At 42.7% G+C, this 17,022-nt stretch overlaps 1 protein-coding gene and 1 long non-coding RNA gene across 9 annotated transcripts in view; both read left to right on the forward strand.

Moving 5' to 3' along the window:
- Positions 1 to 17,022, forward strand: part of LOC103460160 (5'-AMP-activated protein kinase subunit gamma-1-like) — a 43,863-nt gene that overhangs the window by 8,531 nt on the left and 18,310 nt on the right. The window contains exons 1-5 of one of the 7 annotated variants that reach the window (XM_081601210.1): positions 861 to 1,062; positions 1,421 to 1,478; positions 4,201 to 4,385; positions 4,488 to 4,580; positions 4,973 to 5,073. In XM_081601210.1, coding sequence (XP_081457336.1) covers positions 1,431 to 1,478; positions 4,201 to 4,385; positions 4,488 to 4,580; positions 4,973 to 5,073 — 427 coding nt within the window. In that variant the 5' untranslated portion in view covers positions 861 to 1,062; positions 1,421 to 1,430. Of the gene's footprint in view, positions 1 to 595; positions 759 to 860; positions 1,063 to 1,313; positions 1,333 to 1,420; positions 1,479 to 4,200; positions 4,386 to 4,440; positions 4,581 to 4,972; positions 5,074 to 17,022 lie in introns of those variants that run through there. The other 6 variants (XM_081601216.1, XM_081601212.1, XM_081601211.1 and 3 more) reach the window with 6 other exon arrangements.
- Positions 7,540 to 17,022, forward strand: part of LOC145549309 (uncharacterized) — an 11,511-nt gene continuing 2,028 nt past the window's right edge. Inside the window, exons 1-5 of one of the 2 annotated variants that reach the window (XR_014085218.1) lie at positions 7,540 to 12,407; positions 13,170 to 13,244; positions 13,747 to 13,819; positions 14,215 to 14,286; positions 16,034 to 16,105. This is a non-coding gene — a long non-coding RNA (uncharacterized LOC145549309). Of the gene's footprint in view, positions 12,408 to 12,882; positions 13,245 to 13,746; positions 13,820 to 14,214; positions 14,287 to 16,033; positions 16,106 to 17,022 lie in introns of those variants that run through there. The other variant, XR_014085217.1, reaches the window with a different exon arrangement.

Below are 17,022 nucleotides of genomic sequence, written 5' to 3' on the forward strand. Positions count from 1 at the left end.
AGAGGAGAGGAGAGGAGAGGAGAGGAGAGGAGAGGAGAGGCCTCTGGGCCGGACGTTGGTCACCTTCTCTGTTCGCCCACAGCAGGTTGGTGGAGAACCTGGTGCTGAATGACCTGCAGATGACCTGGAGTGACCTGCAGATGACCTGGTCATCAGGTCGGTAGGTAGATGGGTCAGTCAAACTTTATTAACCAACCAGCGTTCTGACAACTATCCCAGCATGCACCGCGCACTTCTTCTTCTACGGGCGAAAATGAAGTCGGAAGCTGCTTATCGTAGCTGCTGGACCTGTAGTGGCTCCATGTTGGTCCATATTTAAGGCTCACCGGGTTATAAGGCGCATTGTCTTTTGAGGAAATTGAAGGTTTTTAGGCGCCTTATAGTGCAGAAAATACGGTAATTAGAACGAACCGCTATTTCTGACGCCTCCAACCACAGACGTGATTACGTAGACGCTTCATGGAGCTTTACGTCGCTTTACTGGTTCTGGTTCTGATCCGGTTCTGACTCCTGAGAACTGCTTCATTCTTGGGTTCCAGCGGACCTGCTGGTTCTGACGCTGATCCTGGTTCTAGAACGACACCAGAACCTCCTTTCAGCTGTGAAACTGCAGATCAGAACCGGGTCATAACTGGTTTCTACTACCGGACACACTGGCAGAACCGGTCCAGTTCTCAGACAGGTTGCCATGGAAACACGGTTCCCAGCGAGGAGGTGGGCGGAGCCAGCAGCAGAACCTGGAGTCAGCAGGCTCTCAGGTGAGCATCAGGGTACTGGGCAGAACCCGTCCAGAACCAGAACCTCTGCAGCCTGATTGGCTGGCAGTTCACATGTGAGAGGGCGGAGCTCCAGGTGAGGTAGAGGAACACACACCTGTCTGCTTCAGGCTCGGTTCTGATCCAGTTGGGTCTGAGACGAGCTCTGAGACAGGACACACCTGGACCCACCAGAACCCAACTGGACCGACCTGGAACCAACCAGAACTAACTGAACCCAAACTGGACCCAACCGGAACCAACCAGAAACAAACTGGACCCAACCAGAACCACTCGGTTCTAGCAGGTTGGTTTGACACCGGAGCAGTTCTGGTTTGTCTGGGTCCAGTACAGGTGGTACCAGAACCGGCAGGAGGAAACTGTGGTTCTAATCCGTAGGTCAGCCGGTCCGGTTCCAGTCAGCAGCAGAACCGTCTCCGATCAGAACCAGACAGCTGAGCAGCCAGGTTGCCATGGCGACCAGAGGGCCAGCATGGCGACGCTGCGGGCGGTTCTGACTCAGCTTGCTGACCCGGCGGTTCTGACCGTGGGAACCCGAGTCAGCAGATGTTAATCGGTACCTCCTGCAGAACCGCTGCTGGACGGTCAGAACGTCGCCATGGTAACCGGCAGGTTATGTGACCGGTGCCTGTCTGTCTTCGCAGGACCTTCAGCATGTCGTCCCTGGACCCAACCGGACCGGATCGGGACCGGCGCAGAAAGGTAACCATGACAACGGCGCTTCACAGGAAGCCGAGAGGAGATCCAGACCAACATAGACATAATATAAGGATAGACCCTCATGGCCGCTCTCGCCTGTTGTCGCTGAGAGACGAGATTTAGGGCGGCCATCTTGGAGCGGTCCACCACTCCACTCAGCGTTACGTGTTTAGCAGCACAATGACGTATCAGCGCATTTAATCGATCAAAAAACACTTTTTTGTTACTGGAAACCATATTCAATCATCTATCAAAGCTACATTTATAAACAATTGTATTATTTAAGTATGTTTTTAATACATAGTTCAGCATATTTAAATATGATTAGTGGCTATAACAATAGAATAGGATGAAATATTCTGATATTGATGAATGATGAGCAGATTACAAACACACAGCCGTTCATCATTTATTTAATAAATTATTTAGTAAGATCAATACATATTTATATAACTATACAAATACAAATAAATAATGATTAATTTTTTAACGAAGACAAGAAGTTTCTGGGGGATCTGCAGTTTATTTCCTGAATGAGAACACATCGGGTTCCAATCAGTGCAACGGCTCAGCTTCAATCAGCTTCGATCAGCTTCAATCAGCTTCAATCAGCTTCAATCAGCTTCGATCAGCTTCGATCAGCTTCAATCAGCTTCGATCAGCTTCAATCAGCTTCGATCAGCTTCGATCAGCTTCATTCGATCAGCTTCGATCAGCTTCAATCAGCTTCGATCAGCTTCGATCAGCTTCAATCAGCTTCGATCAGCTTCGATCAGCTTCGATCAGCTTCGATCAGCTTCAATCAGCTTCGATCAGCTTCAATCAGCTTCGATCAGCTTCGATCAGCTTCAATCAGCTTCGATCAGCTTCAATCAGCTTCGATCAGCTTCAATCAGCTTCAATCAGCTTCGATCAGCTTCGATCAGCTTCGATCAGCTTCAATCAGCTTCGATCAGCTTCGATCAGCTTCAATCAGCTTCGATCAGCTTCAATCAGCTTCGATCAGCTTCAATCAGCTTCGATCAGCTTCAATCAGCTTCGATCAGCTTCAATCAGCTTCAATCAGCTTCAATCAGCTTCGATCAGCTTCAATCAGCTTCAATCAGCTTCAATCAGCTTCAATCAGCTTCAATCAGCTTCGATCAGCTTCAATCAGCTTCAATCAGCTTCGATCAGCTTCAATCAGCTTCAATCAGCTTCATCAGCTTCAATCAGCTTCGATCAGCTTCATCAGCTTCGATCAGCTTCATCAGCTTCATCAGCTCGCTTCGATCAGCTTCGATCAGCTTCAATCAGCTTCAATCAGCTTCGATCAGCTTCAATCAGCTTCGATCGGCTTCAATCAGCTTCAATCAGCTTCGATCAGCTTCGATCAGCTTCAATCAGCTTCAATCAGCTTCGATCAGCTTCGATCAGCTTCGATCAGCTTCGATCAGCTTCATTCGATCAGCTTCGATCAGCTTCAATCAGCTTCAATCAGCTTCGATCAGCTTCAATCAGCTTCAATCAGCTTCGATCAGCTTCAATCAGCTTCGATCAGCTTCAATCAGCTTCGATCAGCTTCAATTCGATCAGCTTCGATCAGCTTCAATCAGCTTCAATCAGCTTCGATCAGCTTCGATCAGCTTCGATCAGCTTCAATTCGATCAGCTTCGATCAGCTTCAATCAGCTTCGATCAGCTTCAATCAGCTTCGATCAGCTTCAATTCGATCAGCTTCGATCAGCTTCGATCAGCTTCAATCAGCTTCGATCAGCTTCAATCAGCTTCGATCAGCTTCAATTCGATCAGCTTCGATCAGCTTCAATCAGCTTCGATCAGCTTCGATCAGCTTCGATCAGCACACTCTTATGCAGCTTTCACAGACTGGCACTGAGTACAGGAGCCAGCAGCATATAACCAGCCACACAGAGAGGGGGCGCTATTTCCCCATTGCACTGATACATAAAACAAGTGGGATTCTACAACATAAACGCTGTTACACTTGTGTCAGATAATCTAAGTCAATGTTAGAGAATAATTAATTTCTTTAGATTTACAGAATCTCAGTTATCCTTCATAGCGGCTGAACCCGTATTACACCGAGCACTGTAGCTAATATTAGCTGGTATCTCGCTGGTGGACATAAATACAGTAAAGTAATATTATAATCACAATATATACACAATAATATGTCCATCTTACTTGTGAAATGTTGTCTGTGGAGCCTCACATCAATAGTCCATTGATCAGAACAACAATATCCTCAGTGCTGAGGCATCTTCTGCTGTTTTGGTTGAACAAAGTAGGAGGGACGACCTCTCCAAGATGGCCGCCGTATTTCCTGCGCCGGAGCAGCCAATGCGGGTCTACTCTATATTATGTTTATGCAGACCAAGACCAGAACCAGAATAATGTGACCTGGAGTGTAAACTTAGTTTAGCTGCAGTTCCAGCAGAGGGCAGCAGAGAGCAGGTTCCTCTGGGTCACCTGCTCAGGCTCGGTTCTACAGACCGGTTTGGACCGAACCCGACCGAATGGAGGACCTGATGCGTTCAGGGCCCTGATACACTGAGGATCATGATGCATTCAGGGACCAGTAGAGGGCCCTACTTCGTTCATCTACGTGATGCATTCAAGGCTCATGATGCGTTCAGCTACGTGGTGCGTTCAGGGCCCTGGTGCGTTCAGGGCCCTGGTGCGTCAGCTTGTTTTCCGCCTGCAGACTGTCGTGTCTTCCCGTCCAGCAGGGGGAGCCTCTGAGCCGCTCAGTCAGCCGCAGCAGGAGGTTCCTACCACAGAGCAGCGTTTCCCCTCCCTGGTCCTCAGGGCCACCGACCTGCATGTTTGTTTCCATGGTTTCTACTGCTGGCTGGTTAACAGGGTTTCATCTGAACGTCTGCGTTGAAGCAGAGGATCATCAGACATGCAGGTCGGTGGCACCAGGTCGGACACACTGACATAGACAGAATATGATGTTCTTTCAGCGGGTTCCCCTGAACTGGACCTCCGGTCCACGCTCCGCCCCGAACAGAACCTCCAGCTTCAAGAGGAGTCCGACTCCTCCCAGAACCGTCTTCCCCGACCCGACTGGACTACAAGACTCCCCACCCAAGGCTCCACGCAGGTACCTCACTAGAACCAGAACCAGAACCAGAACCAGAACCTGAGTGTTGTGGCCCCCACCTTCTTCAAATCAGACAAAATTAGTGTGAAACGTTTGTGCAGCAAAACGTTCGTTTGTGCCGTAATCATTTTAAAGATATGAAGAAAGTTGGATTTCATAAAAGTTGAGCGGCTGGTTGACCTTTTGACCTTTACACTTTCACTAATATCTTCAAAGCCAAAGCAGCAAAAACGTTTGACACCAATTTTGTCTGATTTGAAGAACTCAGGTGAACCCGCTGGGTCCAGATAGTTGAGTCAGAACCGACCTGAGGATCTCAGGTTCTCCTGGTGTTCAGAATATTCAGCAGGTTCTGGTTCGGTTCTGGTCCAATCGGACTGTTTGTGTTTCAGGCTGAGCTTCAGTGGGATCTTCAGGTCCTCCAGGGAGTGGAACCAGCAACCCGCGGCGACCCACAAGCTGATTGGACGGAACCACAGAGACAAGGCCAAAGGTGAGACTGCTGCCCCCTGCTGGCCAGAGGTGACATCACAGCCCGACCAGGACCAGAACCAAAACCTCCTGGTTCCAGAACCAGCAGTATTTGTCCTGCTGGTTCTGGTTCTTCTCAGGCAGGAAGTGGCTTCTTCTTCTTCTTCTTTTTATTTGATAGTGAATCTCCTCGTCACAACAGCTGTTCTGGTTCTGGTCCAGTCTGTGTTCTGGTCTGGCCTCTGGAGAGCCATAGTACTGGGAGGAAGATCTCAGCAAGGACAACAACCAGCCTCTCTCCAGAGGGTCAGAACCGGGTCAGAACCGGGTCAGAACCAGCAGGAGTGGCGGTGGACTGATTCCTGCGCTCTGATTGGACGGCGTTGTCCTCCATGAAGCGTCTCGGCGGCCTGATGCTGAGGAGCGAGGCGTCGGCAGGGGGACAGCAGGACAGGACGGAGCTGGACAGACAACGATGCTCCGTGTCTTTCATGAGGGTGAAGGACAGGGTGGGGGGACATGTGGACAGGAAGTCACCAAGACGAGCCCTGCGGCGTCCTCTACGTCCATCTGCTGCCTCTGTCCCTCAGGAAGAGACGGGAGCTGCTGCAGGGACAGAGGGGACAGGGACGTGTTCAGGGGGACGTCTGAGCCAACCGGTCCACTGTTCTACAGTAAGATAAATGTGGTTGTTACCATAGCAACCACCTCGTGACACCTGTCCACCAAGCCTCCAGAAGGACAGAACCGGGTCGGGTTCTGATGGATTCAGATAGGTTTAAAGGTCAGGGAGCTCCGCAAGGCAGAGACACAGCTGCTAGTTAACGAGCTGACTAGTTAGTTAACCTAGTTAATTGGTTAGCTAGTTGGCTAGTTCGCTCATCTGATTAACCTGGTTCTGATTCTGGTTCTGTTTCCAGCTGCTGACATGAGGAGAATAGAGCAGCTATTCATTACTGAACCGGGCCGAACCGGGCGCGTGTGTGTGTGTGTGTTCTTGTGCGCGCGTGTGTGTGTGTGTGTGTGCGCGTGTGTGTGTGTATGTGTGTGTTCTTGTGCGCGCGTGTGTGTGTGTGTGTGTGTGTGTATGTGTGTGTTCTTGTGCGCGCGTGTGTGTGTGTGTGTTCTTGTGCGCGCGTGTGTGTGTGTGTGTGTGTGCGTGTGTGTGTGTGTGTGTGTGTTCTTGTGCGCGCGTGTGTGTGTGTGTGTGTGTGTGTTCATGTGTAACTATCCAACAGGGGACATGCGTGTCATTTTACACTGACCAACAGGGGACTCACCGTTGAAGAGGGGACATTTTGTAGGTCCCCTCTTGGAAATGACCCTGTTTTAGGGTCAGGGGTTGCAGTTAGGACTAAGGTGTGAATTGACTTTTGGTTAGGGTTAGGAAAAGGGTTAGGTATGTGATGGTTAGGGTTAGGAAAAGGGTTAGGGTTAGGCTGTAGAAATGAATGGAAGTCAATGGAATGTCCCCTGTTGGATAGTAGCGTACGACTGTGTGTTTGTGTGTGTTCTTGTGCGCGCGTGTGTGTGTGTGTGTGTGCGCGTGTGTGTGTGTATGTGTGTGTTCTTGTGCGCGCGCGCGTGTGTGTGTGTGTGTGTATGTGTGTGTTCTTGTGCGCGCGTGTGTGTGTGTGTGTGTGTGTGTGTGTGTGTGTGTGTGTTCTTGTGCGCGCGTGTGTGTGTGTGTGTGTGTGTATGTGTGTGTTCTTGTGCGCGCGCGCGTGTGTGTGTGTGTGCGCGTGTGTGTGTGTGTGTGTGTGTGCGCGTGTGTGTGTGTGTGCGCGCGTGTGTGTGTGTGTGTTCTTGTGCGCGCGTGTGTGTGTGTGTGTGTGCGCGTGTGTGTGTGTGTGTGTGTGTGTGTGTGTGTGTGTGTGTATGTGTGTGTTCTTGTGCGCGCGCGTGTGTGTGTGTGTGTGTGTGTGTGTGTGTGTGTGTGTGTGTGTGTGTGTGTGTGTGTGTGTGTGTGTGTGTGTGTATGTGTGTGTTCTTGTGCGCGCGTGTGTGTGTGTGTGTGTGTGTGTGTGTGTGTGTGTGTGTGTGTGTGTGTGTGTGTGTGTGTGTGTATGTGTGTGTGTGTGTTCTTGTGTGTATGTGTGTGTGTTGTGTGTGTGTGTGTATGTGTGTGTGTGTGTGTGTGTATGTGTGTGTTCTTGTGCGCGCGCGTGTGTGTGTGTATGTGTGTGTGTGTGTGTGTGTGTGTGTGTGTGTGTGTGTGTGTGTGTGTTGGTGTGCGCGCGTGTGTGTGTGTGTGTGTGTGTGTGTGTGTGTGTGTGTGTGTGTGTATGTGTGTGTTCTTGTGTGCGCGTGTGTGTGTGTGTATGTGTGTGTTCTTGTGCGCGCGTGTGTGTGTGTGTATGTGTGTGTTCTTGTGTGCGCGTGTGTGTGTGTGTATGTGTGTGTTCTTGTGCGCGCGTGTGTGTGTGTGTGTGTGTGTGTGTGTGTGTGTATGTGTGTGTTCTTGTGTGCGCGTGTGTGTGTGTGTATGTGTGTGTTCTTGTGCGCGCGTGTGTGTGTGTGTGTGTGTGTGTGTGTGTGTGTGTGTGTGTGTGTGTGTGTGTGTGTGTGTGTGTGTGTGTGTGTGTGTGTGTGTGTATGTGTATGTGTATGTGTGTGTGTGTGTGCGTTGGTAAATGTGGTTTAGCAGGACATTTCGTCAGAATACACACAACACTAGCAGGACATTTTGAATTAACGGGACAGGAGCGGTGTCCTGCTAATTTTGACAAAAATCTAAAAGCGTAGAAAGGTTTCTATTGGTCTAATAACCCCAAAAATGCAAAAAAAACGAGATGTCCGGTTAATACACATAAACCTGATTTTGTGTATAATCTGTGTATCACCACAGCGCCCCCTATGGCAGGTTTGTGTAATAGCAGGACCTCATGAATATTCACACAACCTCTCATTCTGATTGGTTGTCTGCCGGAAGGTCCTGCTAATTACTACAGTGTCTTTCTAATTCACGTGTCGCTGTTTACACACATGAATTGTGTGTAAATTGCCAACTCTTACACTGGGGATGAGATGGCAATATGATTACTCTGTGCTATAAGACTGAATATTTTATAAAGGTTAGTTGGATGCCTAAACCCAACCTTGGAATGTATGTGGCACCTAAAAATATACAGAAATTAATATATATTTTGATCAAATTTTGTTTAATTAAAATATTATGAATAATAAATGTGTGGAATAAGTGCATGGATTAAAATAAATATAAACCATAATAAAGCAATTTTTTCACCAAACTATTCCACTGCTAACAGTTTGTTGATTCTGGTCTGCTCTGCATCCCCAGAACCAAGCATTTTGAAGCAGAATTTAGCTTCAATGTACCACAAATCTTGAATAAACTTCCAGAAAACTGCAACACAGTTGAATTCCTTTAAATCAAGGCTAAAACCACACCAATTTACAGTTGTTTCTGAATCTTAATCATTGGTAGATGTATCAATACATTTTATGTATATGATTTTAATTTTGATTTTACTTTGAATTTAATTTCTTTGTTTTTCTTTTTATGGTAAATGTATGTTATTTTTATGACTTTTTAGTTCTTTGATGTAAAGCACTTTGGCCTTGTGGCTGAAATATGCTATACAAATAAAATTGACTTGTCAGCAGTTTTCAGATCTTGCCAAAGAATCTCTGCTGAGTTTATGTCTAGACTTTGACTTTGCCATTCTAACACATAAATATGTTTTTATTTAAACCATTCCATTGTAGATCTGGCTTTATGTTTAGGGTAGTTGTCCTTCTGGAATGTGAACCTCTGCCCCAGCCTCAAGTCTTTTGCAGACTCCAGGTTCAGGTGTGTTCAGGTTTTCTTCCAAGATTACCCTGTATTTGGCTTAGTCCATCTTACAATCAACTCTAACAATTTTCCCTGTCCCTGAAGAAAAGAAGCACCCTCAGAGCAAGATTCTGGCACCACCATGTTTGTCAGTGGGGAAGGTGTGTTCAGATTGATGTGCAGTGTTTGTTCTCCACCACAAATAGTGCTTTGCATTTTTGCCAAAAAGTTCATTTTGGTCTTGTCTCATCATTTTTGCTGTATCCCAATATGGCTTTTGGCAAACTGCAACTTCTCATAGTTATAGGGACTTCTTATAGTTTTCTTTATACCATGGCTTTTCTATTGCCACTCTTCCATAAAACCACATTTTTGCAGTGCATGACTAATAGTTATACTGTGGACAGATTCCCCCACCTGAGGTGTGGATATCTCTGCATTTCATCCAGATCCACCATGAGCCTCTTGGCTGTATCTCTGATCAGTGCTCTTCTTGCTCAGCCTGTAAGTTTAGGTGGATGACCTTTTCTTGGTAGGTTCACAGCTGTGTGATTTGCTCTTTCCATTTCCAGATGATTAATAGAACAGTACTCTGTGAGATGGCCTAAGCCTGCTTTAAGCTTCTCCACAACTTTATCCCTGTCCTGTCTGGTGTGTTCCTTGGACTTCATGCTGTTTGTTCCCCAATATTCTCTTAGCCAACTTTTGTGGCAGTCATAGAGGAGTTGAATTTTTTACCATTAGCAGTCAACTTCTGAAGACAATTGGTTGCATTCAGGGGACGGGGGCTGAATACTGGACTTTTAGCTTTTATTTTCCATAAAATTCTGTGAAAATATATTTGCAGTTGTGACAAAATATGGAAAAGTTCAAGGGCTATGGATACTTTTGCAAGCCACTGTACTTACAAATAGTAAGGCAAGTCCAATGACAGAAACAAGGTCCAGACAATCAACAGGTATGCACTGACAGCTCCATTTGACAAAGTCTTAGACTGAACCACAGCACAGAGGCAGTATTCATGATGGCACATAAGCAGGTCCCTAGAACCAGAGCAATAACGACCCAGATTTGTAATACCAAGCAAGATATTCAGTGAATGCTATGCAATGAGTCCCCTGAGACAATCTAGTAGCTAACACCAGGATGCAAGATGGTAGCATGATAAGAACACATGGAACGCCACAACCAAGTACCCAGAATAGTGTGAAGAAACATCTGAAGGGAATATAACCTTGAACACACCTCTTTAAAATGGGAAATGCCACACAAGGTGGTAGAAAACGAACAAGCTAAGATTCTGTGGGCCTTCCATATACAGGAAGACAAAACAGGAAAAGCAAACCAACTGAACATGGTGATCATTGAGCAGCAGAGCAAAGCAGTTGTTATGATGTAGCTATCCTGAATGAACAGAAGGTACAGAAAAAACTAGAGAAATACCAAAGACTAAAAAGAACCATCATCCTCCTAGAACCTGAGAAAAAATTTGTCCACATAAGTGGATGACTTATTTTGGACTGTCTAGTCCACAATACTAAATTTTGTTCTAGATGGGGTCTGGTGTCCACACGTTAGGCCATTATTTTATGACTTAGTGGTGGTGGAAGATTATAACACATTACAGGTTAGACTCAAGATGTTCAGTGTTTCTTTTGTTGTGTAAGTTTACAAAAGTTAGCAACTGTATAGCTTTACCATGGTGCTAAACATGGTGATTTAAAATGAATAAGTATTTTTCTGAGAAAAATGATGTCCAGATATCATGTAAAAAGATAATTCTTTGTTTTTGCAATCATTAGGTCCCAATCAACCCAAATATCAGATGAATTAATAATGCATGCCATGCAAGAGTTTGGGTCTTAGGTGGTTACAAAGAATGTGGAAGTTGAAGTCAACAGTAGTGCCTGTGGTCACTGAAACCCTCAGGGTAATGACCCCTAAACTGGAAGAGTGACTCAAACAAATACCTGGAGATACATCAGACCTCTTGATACAGAGAAGCACACCTTTGGGAACTGCTAATATACTGTGAAGACCACTCACACCCCAAGGCTTGTGGTAGAGGACCCAAGCTTTTTTTTTTTATTTAATTTCCCTTTTAGGATCAATAAAGTATTTTTGAATTTGAAAGAAGGGATAACCAGTCATGGAATAATACATAATTACAAATATAAAAATAAAAAGCATTTATTTAAAAAATATTTAAAGTGCCAAAAATATCATGATTACTTATGTTACTGTTAGCACAAAACTTTTAAAATGTATATTTTGTCGTAATCTCAATGTCGCTACTCTGCATACATGTAGATTGTCTAGGTAGTCTAAATTGTCTATTGGCAGGTACATCAGCCAACCTTTTTCTGCAGGTGTTGTGTCTGCCATTAGACAACAGTTTATGTTGGATCTTTATCATAAAAACAAGTGTTTGGAACTGCCCTGCTGCTGAAATGTGCTATACAAATAAACATGATTAATTGATTGAACAGAAATGATTAAAAGAAGTGACAACATTGCTGGTGGGAGATACCATCTAACTGTTGCCTCTTAAATAAAGAAAAATATATGATAAACTATTTAACTTTGAAATATTGAATGAAAGTTACAAAATATTACTCAAATAGTTTTTTCTTGTTCCTGGAAAAAAATCAGACCTTGTGTGCTTCAGAAACAAAATGGAATTCTCCTTTTGTTGTATCCCTCCTCCTCTATCAACTTGGTACAATCCGACAAGTCCAGGTGCAAGCCATTAGTATTCATTTAACTTGTTTCATTTGTTTTGCGTGGAGAAAGAGGTAAGACTCATACAGAATCTCTTAAGACATTTAAGTACATATAGTTTAGTAATTTTGCAGAATGTTGTAGGTTACTTGATGCTTGGATACACCAAAGCATCTGATTTGCAGCAGTTTAGCTAGTAATTACCAACCATGTTAGCCAATGTACCAGAGTTTAAAGGGAAGGTGGCTCACTCCAGAATTAGATAAAACTGTATTTGGTCATTTTCTGTACATCAGTGAGTGATATTGTTTCACGGGCACAAATTATCCTAGATAGTAATCATTAGTATTGAGATGATGTTTTAATTTTTTTAAGATTTTGAGAACCTGTCAATAGAAAGTCAATTATGTAGAACTGTGTACTTCAGTACATCATTTTCGCATAAAATAACACCAAATCATATTATGTACAGCAGGGGTGTCAAACTCAAGGTCTTGAGGGCTGGTGTCCAGCAACATTTAGATGTGTTTCTGATGTCACATGGCTGGATCAGATGGGATGGTCATCAACTTGACTGCACTGAGGAGCTATTTCAGTAATATACTTAAGGTGTTTTAGACCAGACAGACATGTAAAAGTTGCAGTACACTGGCCCAGGAGGCCTGGAGTTTGACACCCCTGGTGTACAGTATCATGTTGTTACTCAGCAACACATTCTCTGATCTTTGCAGAAGATGTCAGCAAAGAGGTCTCAGAGAGCAAACATGATTCCAATTGTTATTGCTCCTTAGGTGAAGATAAAGAAGGATTTGATGTAAAATATCCCAATTCATTTAAAGGTGAGTTGTGACTTTATTATGCATAGGATTCCAGTGTTTATTAAAGGATTGTTTTTTCCTTTGTTTTGCTTTTTCACTTTTAAACAATTTTTATACTACACATTATTAGCATAGATCATGTTCGATGATCATTATAATCAGAATACCTTTCTTTTTCCAAAGGAGACAAGCAACTGCTCAAAATACAAAAGCTTATATTATATATATATATATATATATATATATATATATATATATATATATATATATATATATATATATATATATATATATATATATATATATATATATATATATATGTATATATGTATATGTATATATATATATATATGTATATATATTACTCAAATAGTTTTTTCTTGTTCCTGGAAAAACAAGGAACAAAAACAATAGGGAGGACTGTTTTCATATATATATATATATATATATATATATATATATATATATATATATATATATATATATATATATGAAAACAGTCTGAGGACTGAGTTTTGAAATTACAAGTACAAAATAATGAGTTGCATTCAGTTGACAAAAAATGTTTAAGTAACCACAGAAAGACATACAATTAGATCAATTGACTGATTTTGAAAAATGTTAATTTCATTTGCTACTATTTGATATATCTGCATTGTTTGAAGTTTATCCTACTTATTATGTGTACCTACAGGTAGAGGTGTGTTCAGCTAAAGGTGCTTTGCTCATACAGTTGGTGGACTTTATTTATGGAATAATTCAGTGTACATCCCTTCATTTCAGATTTCCAAAGTTGCTGGTGATGTAAAGTGGCTGGTGATGTGGACATGCGGATCCTGTTCAACCAACCCTCCAGAGGTAATTTTGGTCTCCAACGACCAACTTATTCTCTAAAATAAAGTAATTGAAATGATATTAAATATTGTTCAAACACACATGCGTTGTGTAATACTAGATATGTTAGCTGCATAAAAAGGAGGACTGAGTTTTGGAATGACAAGTATAGAAGAATGAAAATTACATTTAGAAGCGCACATACACACAGGTCCTATGTAATACTCAAAATGTAAGGTGCAGGAATAGGGAGGACTGAGTTTTGAAATTACAAGTACAGAAGAATGAAAGTTACATTGAGAAGCACACATACACACAGGTACTGTGTAATACTCAAAATGTAAGGTGCAGGAATAGGGAGGACTGAGTTTTGAAATTACAAGTACAGAAGAATGAAAGTTACATTGAGAAGCACACATACACACAGGTCCTGTGTAATACTCAAAATGTAAGGTGCAGGAATAGGGAGGACTGTTTTCTACATTGGGAACAAACTCACATATAGTGAGTGTTCTTTACATTTCAGATTTCTAAAGATGAACTGTGTCAGGCTGGTGACGTGGATGCATGCGGATTCTGTTCAACCAACCCTTGCATAGGTAATTTTGGTCTCCATCGACCAACTTATTCTCTAAAATAAAGTAATTGAAATCATATTAAGTACTGTTCAAACACATAGGTGTTGTGTAATACTAAATATGTTAGCTGGATTAAAAGGGAGGACTGAGTTTTGAAATTACAAGTATAGAAGAATGAAAATTACATTTAGAAGCGCACATACACACAAGTCCTGTGTAATACTCAAAATGTAAGGTGCAGGAATAGGGAGGACTGAGTTTCGAAATTACAAGTACAGAAGAATGAAAGTTACATTGAGAAGGACACATACTCACAGGTCCTGTGTAATACTCAAAATGTAAGGTTCAGGAATAGAGAGGACTGTTTTCTACATTGGGAACACACTCACATTTAGTGAGTGTTCTTTACATTTCAGATTTCCAAAGATGAACTGTGTCAGGCTGGTGACGTGGATGCATGCGGATTCTGTTCAACCAACCTTGCAGAGGTAATTTTGGTCTCCATCGACCAACTTATTTTCTAAGATAAAGTCTTTGAAATGATATTAAGTACCAGTGGTCCCCATCCTTTTTATCACCGCGGACCGGTGAAGACTTGGCCATTTTTCTGTGGCTCGGTTTCTTCTTTTTTTACCCCGAATTTCCCCTTACAACAATCTTAGAACGTTGCTTGCGATAATCGTAACCGTTCATCCTGCCATCTATGGCTTGTTAAGACTGATCGCATCCAGTCGTTGGAACATTGGGACTGCTCCGATCTAAAATCGGGCATATTCTCACAGCTTGTAGGGTTTTCCTTGATTGGGAGCTAGAACTCAACCTGTTCAATTTGACAGGCAGCCAATCAGAAAGCGCTGTGACGTAGCTCATGGAGGGGAATCCCAAACAGCTGAGCTGACATGCCCAAAATGAGTCCGGTGGACATCGGAGATATGTGGAAACAGCATGAATGTTTATTCAGCATTTCGTACAAAGAATATCCACAGAAATGATGACGAGTGGAGTTGGAGCAAAATTGCTACCACAGTTGATAAACCCGGTAACTTTTCAGCTATCCATCATTAAATTAACGTGACACAAGGCTATTCATTCAGTCAAAGCTTGATGCTTACACTAGCTATATGCATTGCAGGTAGATTGTAGTTGTGACATCATTTTGTACTAAAGCCTGCTCACATGGCAAGATTTGCTCCTGTTATGTGGCTGGACACATAAACCTGTTGTACTTTTATCAGCTCTGTGGTCACAGAATTTGGAAAATCGTCTGACAATCCTAAAATCTTGCCGTGTGAACCAGACTTAAGACTTACAAGCTATACTCCTCTTTTCTCGTCTCGATCACTGCCATAATGCTTTCTGACTCTAGTCGCTATGCTAACGTTCACACATCCCTTCAATATAAGATTTGAAAATGCCACAAAAACGAATATTTATTTTCATGAAAATTTTAACTTACGACAATGACAAATTAATGGGAGTCCTGAGCTTGTTTCTCTGCAATGAGATGATCCCACCTTGGAAACGATGACACACAATGCAGAGGGTGTAATGGCAAAGCAGTTTGAAGCTCCATTGCCTCATCTGTAAGCCGGTACATATTATGCAGAGTGGGCTTGGAACATGGGAGTCACCTACAAGTCAAGGATAAATCCACTCTCCTGTCTCTGGTCCTTTTCCCCTTTTTTAAAGAAACTTTCCAAACATATCGCTTTCTTACTCATTGTGGGCTCAATGTTGGTGAGCAAGACGTAACAGAGAGAATCCGGTTAAAGGGTTTTCAAAATAAACGATCCTCCATACTCAGACAATATGTAAACCAAAAATATTTTCTTGTGCGGCCCGGTACCAATTGGTTCACGGACTGGTACTGATCTGCGGCCTGTGGTTGGGGATGACTGTTAAGTACGGTTCAAACACACAGGTCTTGTGTAATACTTGATATGTAAGCTGCATAAAAAGGGAGGACTGAGTTTTGAAATTACATGTACAAAAAAATGAAAGTTACATTTAGAAGCGCACATACACACAGGTCCAGTGTAATACTCAAAATGTAAGGTGCCGGAATAAGGAGGACTACGTTTTGAAATTACAAGTACAGAAGAATGGAAGCTGTTTTAGAAGCGATCATACACACAGGTCCTGTGTAATACTCAAAATGTAAGGGGCAGGAATAGGGAGGACTGTTTTCTAAATTGGGAACAAACTCATATTCAGTGAGTGTTCTTTATATTTCAGATTTCCAAAGATGAACCGTGTCAGGCTGGTGACGTGGATTCAGGCGGGTCCTGTTCAATCAACCATCCAGAGGTAATTTTGGTCTCCAACGACCAACTTATTTTCTAAAATACAGTTTTTGATATGATGTTAAGTACTGTTCAAACACACAAGTCTTGCGTAACACTTGATATGTAAGCTGCATAAAAGGAGAGAACTGGGGTTTGAAATTACAAGTACAAAAGAATGAAAGCTACATTTAGAAGCGCACATACACGCAGGTCCTGTGTAATACTCAAAATGTAAGGTGCAGGAATAGGGAGGACTGAGTATTGAAATTACAAGTACAGAAAAATGAAAGTCACATTTAGGAGTGCACGTACACACTGGTCTTGTGTAATACTCATCATGTAAGTTGCAGAAATTTGGAAACCTGAATTTTGAAATTACAGGTAGAAAAGAATGAAAATTACATTAAGAAACGCACATACACACAGGTCCTGTGTAATACTCAAAATATAAGGTGCAGGAATAGTGAGGACTGAGTATTGAAATTACAAGTACAGAAAAATGAAAGTCACATTTAGGAGTGCACATACACACTGGTCTTGTGTAATACTCATCATGTAAGTTGCAGAAATTTGGAAACCTGAATTTTGAAATTACAGGTAGAAAAGAATGAAAATTACATTAAGAAACGCACATACACACAGGTCCTGTGTAATACTCAAAATATAAGGTGCAGGAATAGTGAGGACTGAGTATTGAAATTACAAGTACAGAAAAATGAAAGTCACATTTAGGAGTGCACATACACACTGGTCTTGTGTAATACTCATCATGTAAGTTGCAGAAATTTGGAAACCTGAATTTTGAAATTACAGGTAGAAAAGAATGAAAATGACATTTAGAAACGCACATACACACAGGTCCTGTGTAATACTCAAAATATAAGGTGCAGGAATAGTGAGGACTGAGTATTGAAATTACAAGTACAGAAAAATGAAAGT

Source organism: Poecilia reticulata, chromosome 20, assembly GCF_904066995.2.
Source record: "Poecilia reticulata chromosome 20, P_reticulata-male-v2, whole genome shotgun sequence".
NCBI classification, from domain to species: Eukaryota; Metazoa; Chordata; class Actinopteri; order Cyprinodontiformes; family Poeciliidae; genus Poecilia; species Poecilia reticulata.